General features: G+C 43.5%; 1 protein-coding gene across 1 annotated transcript; it reads right to left on the bottom strand.

Moving 5' to 3' along the window:
- Nucleotides 1-1,709: 1,709 nt before the first annotated feature.
- LOC149281426 (immunoglobulin-like domain-containing receptor 1) lies at nucleotides 1,710-15,029 on the bottom strand. The gene is made up of 8 exons (XM_089499286.1): nucleotides 14,993-15,029; nucleotides 14,478-14,672; nucleotides 13,220-13,369; nucleotides 4,812-4,931; nucleotides 3,365-3,511; nucleotides 3,040-3,168; nucleotides 2,138-2,949; nucleotides 1,710-1,751 (listed from the first exon to the last, which is right to left on the bottom strand). Exons 1-8 carry the CDS (start codon nucleotides 15,027-15,029, stop codon nucleotides 1,710-1,712), a joined length of 1,632 nt encoding a protein of 543 aa, XP_089355412.1.
- Between the last annotated feature and the right edge of the window lie 2,641 nt (nucleotides 15,030-17,670).

Here is a 17,670-nt window from a genome sequence, read left to right as displayed (position 1 = left end):
CCAGAAGAATCTCCAGGAGGGCGAAACGCGTTGTAACCCCAGTATTCCTGAAATGCTGAGATGAGCTGGAAACTTCAAGGTGTTCCAGTTATTAACACTGCTATATCCTATATGCTTCAAGTGAGTCTCTGTGCGAACATCGTGAGCCTCCTTTCCTTTATATTGTGGAATAAAACGCCATATTTGTATGCATTATGATCTTTTTTCCCATTTTATGTATATGCAGAGTGTGTTAAACAGGAAGAGTGAAGACTACAGATCACTGAAAGCTTGATCTAACCTAAGGGGTTAAAAGCTCACAAAATTGATCAGTATAACCCTGCTCTTATACATGCGAGTAAAAGCCTTTTGGTGGAGTGGAAAGTTTCATTAAGTTTTAAAGTCGCCAAGGGTCTCATTGCCACTTAGTCCACAATGAGGGAAATAATCCTCGTAGCCTGAAACGTAAAGAAAAGAGCAAGCTCAACAAATAAAATTTTAGCCGCTAGTCATTAAACCTCACAGACTGGGTTTCCCTTTCAGTAGATTTGTAAAGTTGCCACTAGATGGCGCTCTGAAGTCAGAACTTTGGTGGCGAGTGTCTCGGTAGAATGTTGTGGTTGTGGTAATGAGTAAGAATCACAGTTTCATTCAGAAATAACCTCTTAAAAGAACACTCAGTTTTATTTTGTTTTATTTTGATGCCGACCCTCTACTAGCCGTGTAATGCCTAGGCCAAAAGGGGGAAGAATATGGCATTATCCACCACATTTCAATTATTTACATGACCCGTACAAAAATGACAAAAACTAGTCTAATTATGCCAAATATTTACAGAAAAAAAAACTCAACAGTTTTAAAATAAATCTGTGATTAAAAAAAAAAGGCAATTTAAAGCAAAAAAAAACAAACTATACAATTCTACAACAGTAGCAGATTTAACAATGTTCATTTCTTAAGACAATATCAATTTAAAATTAACATTTAAAACAAGCGATTGACTGGGACAGGGAGTGAGGTCTATATGATAACGAGTTTTAAAACAAAGCAATTAAAATATCCTTCGGCAATAACCCCCAAAAATGATCATAGAGAAGGTATTAGGATCCTGGTACGACTGTCACACGCGTGACACGACTTGAGTAAACTAACACATATGTAGTTCGTGTTTGCTTTATTGATCCGTGTGTTTGATCTAAACGTGGTGACAAAGTCCGCTGGTTGCTCTCTTGAAGGCCGTCACCTATCGACTCACGAGCTGCACTGTTGGATCTCTGATTCATTTGCACGCAAAGTATTCCCCCTAGTGGCTGGGTTCAGAATTGCAGCATCCACACCAATATTATCCTAGGCAGACTATTTCATTAGCTCTTCAGAGCCTTTCACACACACAAAAAACAAATATGGCGATAATGTTTGCTTGTTGGATGATCTCTCAGATCAGGAAAAAAGGACTGTTCTGTTAAGCCCTCCCCAAAAACGACAGTATTGACGATTTTACTAAAATTTGATTTGTGGATGCGTTTTCGTGACAGCCCAGATACCAGCTTTACCCCGTCTGAACACAAACATGAGTAATTTTGTGCTAAGATAACCGACAGCTCCAGAAGGGTAAAACCATCGCTCAATTAACCTCCAGCTGCTGTGGACCCCCAACTCCTATCATTGCAGTCCACTCTAGTAATGGGTTGTGGCCAGCTGGTGTCCACATCATGCGCTTTTATTTCTTGTTAAATGACCATACTCCTTCCGCTCCTGGAACTAGCCCGATCCTGGATAAAGAGAAGAAGAACTGTTAAGAACAGGCACGTTTTTAAGAATGGTTCCATATGCCAATAAAATTGTTAATATTCTCAATAGAGGAGACTGACAAAAAAACATTGGTTAGTAGTGCTTTTTATTCCCCATCCCCACCTTCCCTATCTTAGATTACACACCCCCTATTACTGCTACCATCACTTATCCCTTTTTTCATGGTTAATGGATGAATGGTTTACTTTCTGCCATAATTCCTGCACATGCATTCTCTCCTACCAGTTGGGATTAGGAATTAACCCTTCTGTGACCTTTCATGGAAGGGGGAGGGGCATATGCACAGAATAATATTTTCACCCCTCAAAAAAACTATAACTGGAGTATGTTAGGCCACTAAACTCACAGACTGTCTCCCAGTTCCTGGCCGATGAGCTGAACTCTTTCCTACGGTGACATCAATAGACTTGTAGCTGGGTGGCTTCTCTGGCCATTCATAATCTCGTCTTTCCCTTCGACCTCGGGGATGCTCTCGTTCATCTTCTGAGCTCCATGAGCCTCGTCGATGGGGTGGAGAAAGGCTCCTTCTGCGTTGTTGTTGTTGTCTTGAATGGCGGTCCGGGCTCCTTCCTGACCTCTGCTCTCCTCTCTCTGGAGAAGTCCTTCTATTGGGGTTCTGCGTTCTCGCCGAAGAGACGTTGGACCGACCACGGCGGTCGTCATAAATGGAATCATCACTATGATAATCACGATCGTGCCGACGGTAAGGAGATGGATCCCTTCTTGTACGGCCACCGCTCGGAGTCTCCCTCCTGTATCCATGAGCCCTATCATTGCGATGTCTGTCTTGCTCTCTCCAATCAATCTCCGTGGAATAGCTGTCTTCCAGAGATCTGTTCCTCCGTCTGTCTCTATCGCCTTCCAGTGGATCCCACGAGTTCATATTCCTCCGTTGTTGGGGGGAGTTACTGGCTCTTTGGGAACCAATAATGTGTTCTATTGGAGGAAGTTGGATGACCCTACGTTCTACGTTCCGCACTCCAATGTCCCCTAGCGATGACAGCACACTTTGCTGATGTCCACCGCCATAATGGCTACCAGCAGGCTGTACTGTGTTAAGGTTTTTTATTTCTGTCTCCAAGAAATCGAGGACTCTGTTAGTGGACGGGGGGTAACTTGCTTGCCTCATCACCGGCAAGCTGTTCTGCAATGAAATATCTAAAGAAAAAAAACCAGAAGAAAATTATAAAATTTTATGTCATAGGGCTACTGAACAAAATAACTCCATTATTAAACATCTGATCACACCTTGCTGAAGCAACGGGTTGAGGTGATAAGAAGAACTTTTGGAGTTTGCCGCTCCTGCGTACATCGGCTGATCCACAACCCAAGGAAATAGAGCCTCCGCTTGCTTCATGTACCGGTGCCGGGCAATGGCTGGAACGAATAATATAATGTGTTAACACCATCTTTATGATGCTCCAAGTTTTTAAGCAGACCCATCAAAATAATGTGCACAGGGAAGTTAAGAAGGTCATTTATACAAAAAAATAACCCAAACTTGTGCGGCAAACATGGTTTTTGTCAAACCGCATTTGTATTGGCTCATAAGCCCACGGAAACTCTTGCTTACCTTTTTCTGGGCAGCAGCACCTGGTTGGGCAGCATGGGCACTGGACATAGCAGCAGCAGCACTGAGGACAACACTGGCACCAACATATACTGAGGAGCAGTATAAGCAGCAGCCCTCCCATAACGATGAACAGGACCGTCAGCCAATCTGTGGGCAAACGCAACAATGTTTCTCCATGTATGATAGCTCGGTGTGTATCTGTTTATTAAAGATCTGGCTAGGCTTGCGTAGAAAATAGCGGTGGCCCTCGTGTCAGTAACGCCAACCGGCTCGACCATTTAGTGTCCGGTCTGGTTCACAATATTGGTTTCCTTTACAAGGTGCCATAAAATTATTATTTTAGAGATTTCATTATTTAATTCAATAAGTTCTTCAACAGTATGGCTGACAGCAGCTCTTGGCCAGAAGTAAAACTACTTTTATTACCCTCCGCCAGCCAGGACAGAGCAATATGCTGTCTGAGGATTATGGGTTACAGCCGGAAAGCCACCTACCCCACACTTATTACATATTACTTTGCGAGATAATTAAACCAAAATCACAGAAATCTCTATTCGGAAGCAGAAGTTGAAGGGAAGAAGCGTTTTATAGCAATGCTTAGAATCTGTAGTGTGAATTATCTGGCACAAGAAGGGTTAACCATCACAATGTAACATCTAGTCTTCAAAACCGCAGAAAAAGTACAAAATCTTATTAAAAAAAAATGCCTACAAGATGGAGGTGCCAAGGTCAAGCACAGCGATCCCCCAAAAAAGACTCTCCCTCATTTTTGTCATCTTTAACTTTCTGGTACAAAGCCTCATTCCGCTATTACCCCAGACACATCATACCACAACTTAACCCTTTGTAGTTCATTCCTACAGTCTGTTCATTAGGTTATTTACAATATAATTTCACTCTAGACCCCCATCACCTAAACAGCATTTAGAGTATAGTAAAAAAAAATCATAGGGCTCGGTTACTGTATATTTCTTTCTTTTGCCATTATATGCATTTGCTTGAAGGTCTTCCTTATTCGAACGTATAACTTATTCTAACCTTTAAAACAAACTATGTTTAGTGAAAAAGGGAAAGTGTTCTGAAATGACCTTTTCTCTCCTCCTAGAGTCCACTCCTCAAAGAAAAATAAAGAAAAAATCTGCTTAAACTGCCCTTTTTCAGACAATTCAAGCATATTCAGTTCCTGCAAGGAATTCGGATCCCTACACTCCCCAAAACACACACTACTCGCCCTCCACCTGGCCATCACCATGGAAACAACTAAGAACCCATCTTTTGGATTATGCTGTCAGGACCTTTTTTTTTTTTTTTTACTTTTTTTCTTGCAGATTTCACAAATCTGGACTTCAAAGTTTCACGATAATAATAATAATAATAATAATAATGAAGTGGAAGATAAAACACAGATCGATAAAGCACTTGCACTATTTTTATTTATCGCACTTACGGAGCACAATCATCTTGACTTCTTTGTCCATGTCGCCCGACGTGTCACCTCGGGCTTGCAGGCTGCAGAAATACACGTCATGGTCCCACCACATCACCTCACTGATTACCAGGTCTGCCTCTGGGAAATCAAATAAAAAATACGAGGTCAGATTACAGAATGGATTCCAACGCGATTCTGCAAGACTTTATGAACGGGGCTGTCAGATCACCGAGTGTTCTAAACAGAATTGTTTATATTGTTGCAAATGCTTCTCTGCAACTCCGCCTGCATTATTCTGGATTCCTGCAGTATTTCAGCAAGAGGGCGGCGCCACGACACACCCCACCCTAAGGCCCCTCCTCATTCCTCAAATCGGGTCGGGGGGGGTGCGTGAAGAAACGGACCAAGAAAGAAGACAGAAGGTCAAAAGACACGAAGCAGGGGGCGTGGTCGGCCGTCTAGGAAGATGGACGCCTGAGTGAGGTGCTCTGCCACAAACCCGGCCTTATTAGCAATCTTTAGCCATCCTGCACCATGGGCAGAAATAAAAAGCTACCAGACGACTCAGAGACTCCTAGAGGCAAGGGAAAGTCTACATCTGCGTCGCTACGAGACTTTTTTCAGACGCCGAGAGACCTTACCTCGCAACTCCCTGAAGGCCCTGAGGCCTCTTTACCGGCCAGCTCGTCGGGTACTGACGGTAGCGGGCAGAGTAGGGGTGATATCACCTCCGCGGATCTCCCAGGTCGGGAGTCCGTGCACCGACTCTTCTCTCACGCTCCGTGGAAGGAGGATTTTAGCACCCTCATCACGGAGCTCAAGCACGCGGTGAAGGAGGAGGTGGCGTCCCTGCGAGCAGACCTATTGGGCCTGGAGAAGCGGATCACCGCTCAGGAACAAGAATCCACAAGACTGACACGAAATGTCACCCAGGTGGCTAAAATCTCTTAACAACACGCTCTGTATCTGGCAGATTACAGACGCCAGCTTGAAGATCTCGATAACAGGGGCAGACGGCATAACGTCAGGGTCCGAGGCCTACCTGAAGCACGGCCCCAGGTGGGTGAAGATGTGTTCCAGATTCTTACCACGCTGTTTAATTCGCTCCTCAATCGGCCCAGTGATGCCGTGGTTGGCATTGACAGAGCTCACAGAGCCCTGCGACCGCGTGGCCCGCTGTCGGCCCCTCCACTGGATATCATATGTCACCTTGTGGATTACCAGTTGAAGGAATCCATTATGAAGCGCGCGCGGGAGGTAGGCTCCTGGCTCTACGACGGCCATGAGATATCTTTCTACCACGATGTTTCTGACCTGACCCTACAAACCCGGCGGATACTGCGACCGTTAACGAGAGAGCTCCAGCGACGGGAATTGCGTTATAGCTGGGGTTACCCTTTCAGTCTCAATGTGCGCATCGATAACATTGTTCACTCTCTCCGATATCATCATGAGCTACCGGAGTTCTTGGAGGCGCTCGGACTTTCTGACCTGCACGTCGCTGATTGGGGATTACCGGAGCTTCCTCTACCTGGGAGACCGATGGATCATCTGCCGCGTCACCGCCGTCGTGAGGCGTCTCGACCTCGGGGACTACGACCGGATCCTCTCCCTACTACTTCGCGCCAAGACGCTGAAGTTCGCAGTGGACTTCTGCGGGAAGAATAGTGACTGTTCCGGGCAGTGAGTAGTCTCATGTAGCCACCACAAGACGCTTACTTGCTAGCTCTTGGATTGTTCATTTCGTTGACTTTCTTGTTTGGGTTCTTCCCATTTGCTTATTTGTTTTGGATATACATGACCCTTACCGTTTCTCACACATTACACTTATCTTTTACATTTTTACATGTACTCTCACGTAATGTTTGCTCTGATGTTGGATAGGGGCCATCTGCTGATGCTCTATGTCTAATGCCGCGCTCATGGCCTGAGCCACGCGGTAGTCACTATTCCTCTTCCTCTCATCTGGAGGCACGCTGCTGCTGTTCTACCCACACAACTGCTATTTGTCTCTATTATCTGACAGGTTAACTTTCCTCCTTGGGGGACGTCTCTCCGGGGGGGGGGGTTTGTTTTTTTGTTTTTTTGTTTTTGCCATGTCCATGTCCTCCTCACGCTGGAGGTGTCCCCTCAATGTTGGCGGCACCAACTGTGCCTGTGAGCCGCTGCTACTGTTGTCCTGCATACGGCTTTATACGCTGTTCCAGGTAGCACAAACAAAACGCATACACATTCCCAGAGGATAGCATCACATTCCATTACTACATTAATACTGCACAGTCTACCAGCTTATAATGCACACAGCAGGAGCTACTGCTCGCGAGACTTTTGGCGGCCCGCGGCGCTTCCTAATAGATGAGTGGGCCATTTGATTAAGCAGCTAATGGCAGTTGCTGCTATTTCTATACGATATATTCCCAGCTCCGCACAAGGGTTTTTTTTTTTGTGGGTTTTTTTTTGTTTCCCCCCCCCCCGCAGATGCTCGCATTATGGGGGACGCTCTCACACATATTGCTGGTTCCTACTCCACTCGACGCATTGCGCTCTGTCATTCAATCGTTACTATGTATCTCTGATTGCTTTGGTCTTTGATTTGTTTTAACATGGTAAATACTGCAATCGGTCACTGATGTTTATGTTTATTTTGTTCTTATGAAGTCGTTCTGTTTTCTCCTGTGCTCTGTTTTTGCGGGACCTGTATGCTACTTCGGGCTGGGGTGTGGCGGCGCCCGAGTTATTGTTCTTTACCTACCGGTTCCTCTCGAGTTCCGGTTCCACGTACTCCCTCTTGGGCGGTTGGCCCTTGCCCCTTCATCGGGAGTGCCTTAATATATTGGGGTGGCACGTTCCATTACCCAATAGACGCTCCACGTGTTTTCTTCCCCCTCTCTTCTTTTTTCTCCCCCACACTTCCTCCTACCTCTACCCTTTTCCCCTTTCTCCCCCCCCTTTTTTTTTTTTATTTTTTTTTTTAATTTCTTTCCTTTTTCTCTTTTCTCTCTTAGTTCCCTATGGCGTCTGTGTCGACGCGGCAGCCTTGCTTCCTACCCAGGGACCTCACTGTTATTTCCTTTAATGTGAAGGGTTTGAATATCCCTGAAAAGCGTTCCCATTTGTTGAGGGATCTGAGACACTATAAAGCCTCCATTGTGTTTCTCCAGGAAACCCATTTTAAGGCCTCCCAGTCACCCCGGTTACTGAATAGGGACTACCCGATAGGGTTTTTTAGCAACAATGCCGCCACCAAGTCCAAAGGCACGGCCATTCTCTTTGATAAACATACTCCCTTTCTTGAGAAGGCCTGCTTAACTGACCAGAATGGTAGATACGTCTTTGTTAAGGGCACCATAGCTGGCCTCATGTATACCTTCGCGAATATTTATCTCCCCAATAGACAACAACATCGATATCTTTCTAGGTTCCTCCGCTTGCTGCAGACCTTTCAGGAGGGTGTCCTATTGCTTGGCGGTGATTTTAATGTGGCTTTGGAACCCGGGGTGGATACTTCCGTAGGGCACTCCTGCACTCCCCCTCATGTCTCCCGTAAAATTAAAACTTTATTGCATGATCTCCAGCTAGTGGACTGTTGGAGAGCATTGCACCCTAGTGATAGGGATTATAGTTTCTTCGCACCTTTGGTGTTGTCACTGACTTCGACACTCACTAGACCGTCCTCTACGACATGGCGACTGAATGAAACGCTTCTCGCTGACACGTGGTTCTCGCTGACATGACAACCCTTTTAACTAATTATTTCTCTGAAAACTCCTCGACTGACGTTTCCCCCTTGACGGTCTGGGAGGCCCACAAATGTGTGGTTCGCGGGCATCTAATAAGGGTGGGGGCTGAGAAAAAGAGGGCCCATGCGCCTATTCTTGCGAAATTATATCAGGAAATAGCGTCCTTGGAATGTGCCCACAAGGAGAGTTTGTCGGATGTCGCCTTTCAGCGTTTAATTGTATTGCGCAAGGAATTATCCTCTCTTCTTCTTGTGCGGGCGCGTCGTTCCTTTATGACACTGAAAGCGCTGTATTATGAACACAGTGATAAGCCCGGCAAGTTCTTGGCTCGCGCGCTGCATGCTCATCGTAGGCAATTCTATATCCCTCGGATTAAACCTACTTCGGGTCCTCCTTGTCAACTCCCTCAGGAGATAATGGGTGCCTTCACTAAATACTACTCGGATCTGTATAACCTTTCTAAACAGGTACCGTCCCATGCGCCAGCCTTACACCACTACCTTTCTAGAAATATAAAGCGTAAGTTGTCAGCCGTTGAGGCAACCTCCATGGAAGCCCCCATCACTTTATCTGAATTAGGTGCGGCGATTAAGGACTCTAAGCTGGGGAAGTGTCCTGGCCCTGATGGGCTCTCTTTGGTTTACTATAAGAAGATGTTAGAGGTACTGGGTCCGCAGCTGGTGCTTTCTCTTAATTCCATATTAGATGGTGGCACTATCCACCCACATACGCTTATGGCCACTATTTCTTTGATCCCGAAGCAGGGGAGGGACTTGGAACAGTGCAGTAGCTTTCGCCCCATCTCCCTGCTCAATGCTGATCTAAAGTTATTTTCCAAAATTTTGGCCACTAGAATGAAGTGCTACATCCCTGCACTGGTCCATCCTGACCAGACGGGGTTTGTTCCACACCGGGAGTCCAGGGACAGCACGATTCGAGCCTTGAATTTGATCCAATGCGCGGTCCAGTCCGGGACGCGTACCATCCTTCTGTCGACAGATGCCGAAAAAGCCTTCGACAGATTGGACTGGTCCTTTATGTTCGCGGTCTTGGACCATATGGGATTTGGGCCTCATATGCGGAGATGGGTTGCATCTTTATACTCCTGTCCATCCGCTAGAATCAGGGTTAACGGTGTGCTTACTGACTCCTTTACGATCACGAACGGGACCAGGCAGGGTTGCCCTCTCTCCCCGTTACTCTTCATTTGCCTTTTATGGAAGCAATCCGACAGACATTGGAGGTCTCCTCGTTGGTGGGACCACGCATAAAATTTTGGGTTATGCAGATGATTTGCTATTTACGGTCACGAATCCACAGCTGTCGTTACCAGTTATTCTTCGGGAGTTCCAGATCTATGGCGAACTGGCGAATTTAAAAATTAATTTTGCTAAATCAGAAATTCTTAATATCAATCTCACGGACCGTGTTGCGTCGGTCCTGCAGTCTAGTTTCCCCTTTCGGTGGTGTAGGGAGAGGTTGCGGTACCTTGGTGTTTGGCTTACTGGGGATCCTTCTACCCTGTACCGTCATAATGTCCTACCTATTTTGACGACGATTCAAAGGGATTTGAATAACTGGACCCCGCAATACCTTTCCTGGTTCGGCCGCATCAATGCACTTAAGATGAATGTTATGCCCAGGCTTTTGTTTCTGTTTCAGTCGCTCCCGATAATGATCCCTCTGGCTTTCTTTAATTCCGTGCGCTCGATGTTCCTGAAATTTTTATGGGCAAAGAAGCGACCCCGCATACAATTCGCGACTCTGTGTAGGCCTAAATTGTGTGGTGGGGGTGGTCTCCCTAACCCGCGCCTCTACTATCAAGCTTGTCATCTCCTGAGGGCCTTGGAGTGGTCCCACCGACCCTCCCATAAACTCTGGGTTACCATTGAAACGCATATGGTGCAGGTGCCCCTGCACCACCTCTTGTGGTTGCCTAGGCATCATTCCCGAACGATTGCCCGCGGGCACCCATTTGTTGCGGCTACTCTCCACAACCTCCACTCCCTCCATCTGACGCACTCCTTAACGACGTACCCCTCGCCTCTGACTCCTGTACGGAATAACCCGGATTTTCCGCAGGGCCAGGGTACAGGTTCTTTTCTGACAACGATGCCGACTGACAGAGCCCCGATTTCAGGGTTTTTGACTGACACTGGGCTAAAGCCTTTGGAAGCGATCCTCGCGGGTACTGTCCCTACTTTTCTCGATAGATTCCATTACCATCAATTGACGAGTTTCTTTTCTAAAAACCCAAGGAGACATGTTATGACCAGAGATCTCACGAGCTTTGAACTCCTTTGTACTAGAGCCTCCCTGCCTGCTCATGGGATCTCGCTTCTGTATCAGCTCTTATTACAGGCACACTCTGTCGTTCCATTGTGCTTCCAAGGCTACTGGGAACGCGTTTTACGACTTACTCTTGATCAGCGTGACTGGGACAGGATTTTTCTTCTCACCCATAAATGCTCCCGTAGCACGAAACTTCAGGAACTTTCCTATAAGTTTCTGTCGTGTTGGTATCAGACTCCTGTGGTTCTCCATAACATTTTTCCTGACTTACCTGATACGTGTTGGAGATGCGGGGCCGCTGTGGGAACCTTCTTACATTTGTGGTGGGAGTGCCCGAGGATAGCGCCATTCTGGGAACAAATCCATGCGATCCTGCCAAAATTCACAGATTGCCCAATCCCATTTTTGCCTGAAACGTTCCTTTTGCACCACACTGCTAGTTCGGTTTCGAGTTATAAGAAGTCAGTCATACCTCATCTTCTGAATGCTGCAAAATCATTGATCCCGCTGCATTGGAAAAGTCCTCTCCCCCCCTCTTTCCGGGAATGGATTTTAAAGGTGGAACAAATTAGGGCATTAGAGGAGTTGGCTATGGCGTCTGCAGATCGGCAGGAACAGTATGGGAAAATTTGGTTCTATTGGCTGTCCTATGTGGAGAGCACGGAAGTGCGGGGTCTTCTTGGTCGCTGAGGGGCAGGCTGCGGTGTTGATCGGGCTGCCGTGGTCCCATCTGCTGTGTGGGATGTTTTCACCCCCCCCCTTTTTATTTTATTTTTGTTTTATTATTATTTTTTTTTTATTATTATTATTATTTTCTTCTTTTTCTCTCTTCCTTTTCTCTCCCTTAGTCTCTCTCTTCTGTCTTCCTCCTTTTTTCCTGATTATCGCCCCCTGTTCTGGTTTTTCTTCCCTACCCTCCTTGTGTTTCTGTCTTCCCTGTCCACCCCCCCCTTTTTTCGGCCCCATTTGACCGTTTGGTGGTACTGTGTACGCGCACTTTTGCCGGGGGATTTGCGATACCTTTCACACCGTACATGGGCAATCTACCAGTGTTACAACTGGCCCCTTCTGCGGCACTAATGCGCCACTATCCCGGGTACGAGGTGTTGTATTGCCCACCGACGTTATTATACTGCTCTGTAACATATTTTGCTTTTCGAGCTTTATTCTGTACTGTTTATGGTCGGATTTAATATACCCCGCTGCGACGGGATTGCTGTTTCTCCCTTCCCATCCTGTCCCTCCCTTTTCCCCATTCCCTTACTCCCCTACCTACTGTTTTCTTTCACATGAAAAAATCAATAAATCTTTATTTGAAAAAAAAAAAAAAAAAAAAAAGACACGAAGCACGGCAGCAGAAAAGACGAGTAAAGAAGGAATTTTCCCCCTTCTTCGGATTTTTTTTTTTTCCACTAAGAAAACTGTAAAACAATAAAGCCAAGAATAATACTAAGTAAGTAAATGGGTAAAAACAACAACAACCAAAGTGCCTCCCCACAATGGATTCAATAAAACATTTGGTGCAGAAAAATAAAATCTAAATTAATTTTCTTTTCAAAAAAGTCTTGGATCAATTACCCAGGTTTATTGGCTTAAAGTGGGCCAGAAGCTCTGATCAGAATGACAAATTTTTTTTATTATTTTTTTTTTTAAGGTTGTAACAGAAAACCTTTAAAAACATAAACACACCCACTAAGGGGCAACGTGTGTAACGCCACAGCTTTAACAAGAACCGATACAGGGGAAGAAGAATAGAACTTCTCTAACAGTACCACCAGGTGGCGGTGTTGTACCCATTTGTATAATTGGCAAAGGTTGTCAAACCTAAATTCGCAATTCTATTTTATGGCTATTTTCATAAACACTGTTAAAGTTACTGCTTAAGCAAAAGCCACGAAAACTTTCTAAATGAGTTAACCCTGCGGAAAATGTAATATAATTACATATACTGATAAAGTCTATTCCTTCATATACTTTCATTAGTCAGAGGGTCCGGATGGGTGATTAAGAGTCATTCCATTGTTTCCCACAGAAAGTATAATGAGGGGTCAAGGCGTTTGGCTCAGATAACAGAGCAAAAAACAAATGGCTTTCTAGTCCCTGGCAGGAGGGACAAAGCCCTGCAAGGTCGACAGCAACGCTTGGGTCTATTCACTAACCTTGTCAGTTGTTTTTCAGCTCACTGACTTCAATATACATTATGAAGGGCCAACCCCAATCTGCGACAGGACGACCTGTATACTGTATAGTAAAAACAGTGAGCTTTCACCAAAGTCTCTTCGCCTATTGAATTATACCGGACCAGATGAGCTGAACTGTAGAAACCTGCCATAAAAGACCCATTTTGGATCAAAACGACACTTTTTAGGTGATTAGCAAACAGTGCGCACTCACTGTTTTGAATGGTGATTTTGCGTTGCCGGTAATCCATGCCCAGCATCGGTTCATTCTGCCCCTGCTTCTGTACGACGATACGCACCGTCCGCTGGTTATCATTACAGTCGTTGGAAGGGTCCTGACCGAGCTGTAATCCCGCTTGATAATCTGGAAATAAAAGGATAACGCAACGTATGCCATTAACATGTATACAGAATAAGACAAAGCCACTCGGCGCAGAAACCCTTAGGTCTGACCGAGTAGCGCAGGAGCATTTCCGTTGCCCAGGCATATGCCCCCCCATCCTGCCAAAATGTTAAAAGGCTGGAAAGCTTCTGGATTAGTGGCTGTCATAGAGGTGTGACTAGGGAGCTGCGGTCTGATCTGTTGGGAGGCTGTTCCACTTATCTACTACCGCCTCAGTAAAGTAAAACATCCTTACATGATCCTTCATCCTTTGAAGTAAACCTTAACTCCTGTACGTTGTTAAATCCCTTACATACATGCGCAAGTTTACACGTTAGCATTGTGTAAATTTATTTTGGTTTTTTTCCCAAGACTCATTTACGGGAATCTTTTTTTATTTTTATTTTTTACGTTTTAGAATTCATTTCTTTTGCCATGTTTTCCGAAAACAGTACAGTGCAAATTAACATTCCTGCTAAAACAACTATGAATTTCTCTGTTAAATATCAATTAACCAGAAACACATATTTGTAGACAAAAAAAAAAAAAGTGAGTTAATTAAAATACGGAACAGCAACATTTTTCTGCTTCTTAAAAAGGCATTCTCTATGCTGAGAACTGAATACAATTTTTCACAACAGAATATACATATAAAAATATATATGTATGTATGCATGAGAGTGGATGTATACTTGTGTGTGTGTGTGTGAGCATGGATGTGTGCGTGTGTGCGAGCATGGATGTATATGTTTGGGGAGCAGGCCAGCTGTGTAGTTGGGGAGCCCTGGGCAATTTTCACACCTGGGCCCTGTGATTTCTAGTTACGCGCCGGGCGAGACCCTGAATTCTTGCCGTACACTTATGGGGCAAAGTGTCCATACAAGGAAACCGGCCTCCGTGGCAAAGTTTGGGACGGTCCATGGAACATCCTTAAAGTGTCCAACACAGACCCCAGTAAAGGTCTGAGGGTTTTGATTGTTCCGTTAAGGGGTCCGAGATGCCTCATTCTGATACAACCCTAAAGATCAGCAGTAATATTCACATATCGTATTGTTGTGTACGCTGCACGGCTTGCAAAAGCAGATCATACTGGCTGAATAGTAGTCAAAAATCGGGTCTTTGCAGAAGGACTTGAAAAGCCAAGTGACTAAAACGTCTTGTATCTGAGCCGAGGTGCTGTAATCGCATTTCAGGATGACCGTGGAGAAGAGCATTGCGTGCTTCTCGGTGTCCTGTACAGTGATGAGTGCAGACAGGCATCCTGCAGAGATAAAACAGAGCAAGTCTTGGGGTTAAATCACACGTAAAAAGTGTATTGTTTAAAAAAAAAAAAATATAAAAAAAAAAAAATACTTTTGGGGAAAACCACAGTTGAAAGAAAAAATACTTCCATGGCTGCTATGCCCGCGGGGAGGTATGCAGGGTAAAATGTTTCCCAATTTTTATATTTTAAAAATATAAAAATTGGAATATAGGAAAATGTGGAAATTTGGGGTATATTCTCTAGTTTACATCACCAATGGCATGAAAGGTGGAGAAAAATCGTATATTCCAGAGTATGAAATGCTTGGTCCAGATCCTTAAGAACTAGACTTGTGCATTCACCTTCGGGCGAAGATGAAAACGAGCACGAAGAGGCCATTTTTTTGTTCGTTACGAAGGAACAGTGCCGGCAAAACGTAGGAGAAGACGAAGACTCACAACCACGAAGAATCGACGATTCTTCATGATCGTCTTCTTTTTCGCCGCGCAGCCGCCAAAATTTCAAACAGGAGTGAGCTGATCCTCGTCTGTCCAATCAGCTCACTCTTGTGACGTCACGCTAAGGGTCTCGTCCAATGCCTGTGCTGCTGTTTTTTGAATTCTGAAGGCGCCTTTATAAGACCAGAGCTTGCCTGAGAGATCCATTCATTTTTCGCTGTGACTGCTTTGGCAACACTGCTGTGCTGCATCCGAGCGTTACAGAGAGAGATTGTTCTGTTCTGTGTGAGACTGGTAAGCCTCAGCCTGCCATTTCTCACAGTGTACTTCATCCTCACTTCAGTTCTACTGAATTTATAAATAATAATTTAATAGAATATATAATAATTTAATACATTATAAAATTATATATATATATTTGTCAGTCATATATATATACTATAGTTATAGTTAGTATACTAGTGTAGAGTGTACTGTAGACATTCAAGACCTCTACTAGTGTCTAATCTAAAATCAGTAATATTATAAAATTCATTTTAGCTAGCTTAATAGTTAATTAGCTATAAATAAAAGTAATAATATTAATTAATTACTACTAGCGTATAGTTCAGCTAATCTTATTAGTACTGGTGCTGCAGCTCTATAGTTTGTGCTTTGTTTTAGCAACAGCAAGAGACCAAGTCAATTTTTCTTAATTAATAATCTTTCATTTTATTTCATTTGTTTTGCTCACCTCAGTCCATCAGTGAAGTGAACTTGTTGGGCTGGTGAGTGCAGCCGCATAAGTGCTGTGTTTTTTTTTTGATCAGCAAGCAGTGACGTTAACTGTTTTGCAAAGATTTTCTCATTTATTTTACATTTTATTTTAATTTTATTAAAAGTACCCTTAGTGTTTTGCTCACCTCAGTCCATCAGTGAACTTGTTGGGCTAGTGAGTGCAGCCGCATAAGTGCTGTGTGTTTTTGTTCACCAAGCAGTGAAGCTAACTGTTTTGCTGTGACATTTTACTTTCTAATTTCTTTTCAAGAAAGATTGACTGTGTGATGACAACAACTGTACTAAGCAAAGCTTCAAGGTACTAGCTATAGTACTAAAATAATTCTAATCTTTAATCTTAATCTATAATATATTATATAACATAATATAATATAAATTCTAATTCATAATCTATAATATAAGTAATTCTAAATTCGAATTCATAATCTTTATTCTTCTATCTATAATCCATAATATAAGTAATTCTTCTGATATATATATTTTTTTTATATTTCATTCTTTATTAAATATATTTTTTTTCCATAAAACAAACAATGTAGACAAAAATAAACAAGCATACAATTTCCAATATTGTACATTATTTTAGGGTATAAAGTATATCTAGTATCTCGTGTCATTGAGAGTATCCCCGTCTAATCCAATGTTAATAATTCACATTCAAATTCCTATCATTCACACCGGGCTACCGAGAAGAAGAATTTCTAGGGTAAATCAATGTTTATTAAGCATTTTTCGAAGAAATCCAACAAAAGGGGGGGGGGTACAGAAATATAGAAGGGGGGGGACACGGATGAGGGCACAGTCCAAATCCAGCACAACATATGCAGTAAGGAAAAAAAAAATAAAAATAAAAAATTATGCAGCATGAAGGGTATACATTCGGAGAACAACACATCTGGGTCAGCAGCATGACAACGGAAACATGATGGACCAATCAAAGTTGGTAACCAGAGAAGTGACACCGTCGTGGCCCGTGACACAACAGGATGTAGAATGTGTAAAAGGCTCCGAGTGCCGACGAGTCGGGTAAACTATAGAGGCGGGGACAGCAAGGGGCCAGCCCCACATGGGAGGCGAAAAGCGACCGACATCGGAGGGAAGCCGGGGTTTGGGTACAGCACTGTGGATGAGGCACCTCAAGCAACCGGGAGGAGGTACCCACGCGGTATCGTGATGGACCGGAAAGAGGACAGTAAGACAAAGGATAATGTTAGGGATATTAATGAGACAAAATAGGCAAAACCAATATTTTGTCACATACGCAAAATAACGACGCTACCAAACATTGCAGTACCACATCCACAATATTAATTTAAGGAGATACCCTATATTTTATCTCCGATCCTAAATTCTTTCAGATCGCCGAAAATTATAATTCAAATTAGATAGATATCGCCACGATAGTCAATAAAAATATTATTTATTGTAAATCCAATTTATAAAATATCTATATGAGTCACACAGTGCATAATATAAAACACAAAATTCTTAAAACATATCAAAAATGAATCAATTCAAATACAGTATATTATCGATAGTTATCAATATGAATTAGTACTTTATGAGTCTAACACACAATTAATTTCCAGTCCACTCAGCAACCAAAAATTTATAATAATCAGGGCAGTAATAAAAATATCACTATCTCTCTAATATTAGTTCAACTAATATAACAAATTAAAAATAATTTAATTGTGTTTAAGAGTATTAGTGAAATTCCTAATAGATGCAAATAATGTCAAACTTCATCTATAGGTAAAAATACCTTTTCATTATTGTTATTATCACGGGTTATAAGCTGCAGT

The sequence above is a fragment of the Sceloporus occidentalis genome, unplaced genomic scaffold (genome assembly GCF_023333645.1).
Source record: "Sceloporus occidentalis isolate IW3139 unplaced genomic scaffold, rSceOcc1.0.p SCAF_132, whole genome shotgun sequence".
In the NCBI taxonomy this organism is placed as follows: Eukaryota; Metazoa; Chordata; class Lepidosauria; order Squamata; family Phrynosomatidae; genus Sceloporus; species Sceloporus occidentalis.
The sequence above is the reverse complement of the archived record's forward strand: the minus strand, read 5'-3'. Positions and strand labels throughout refer to the sequence as shown.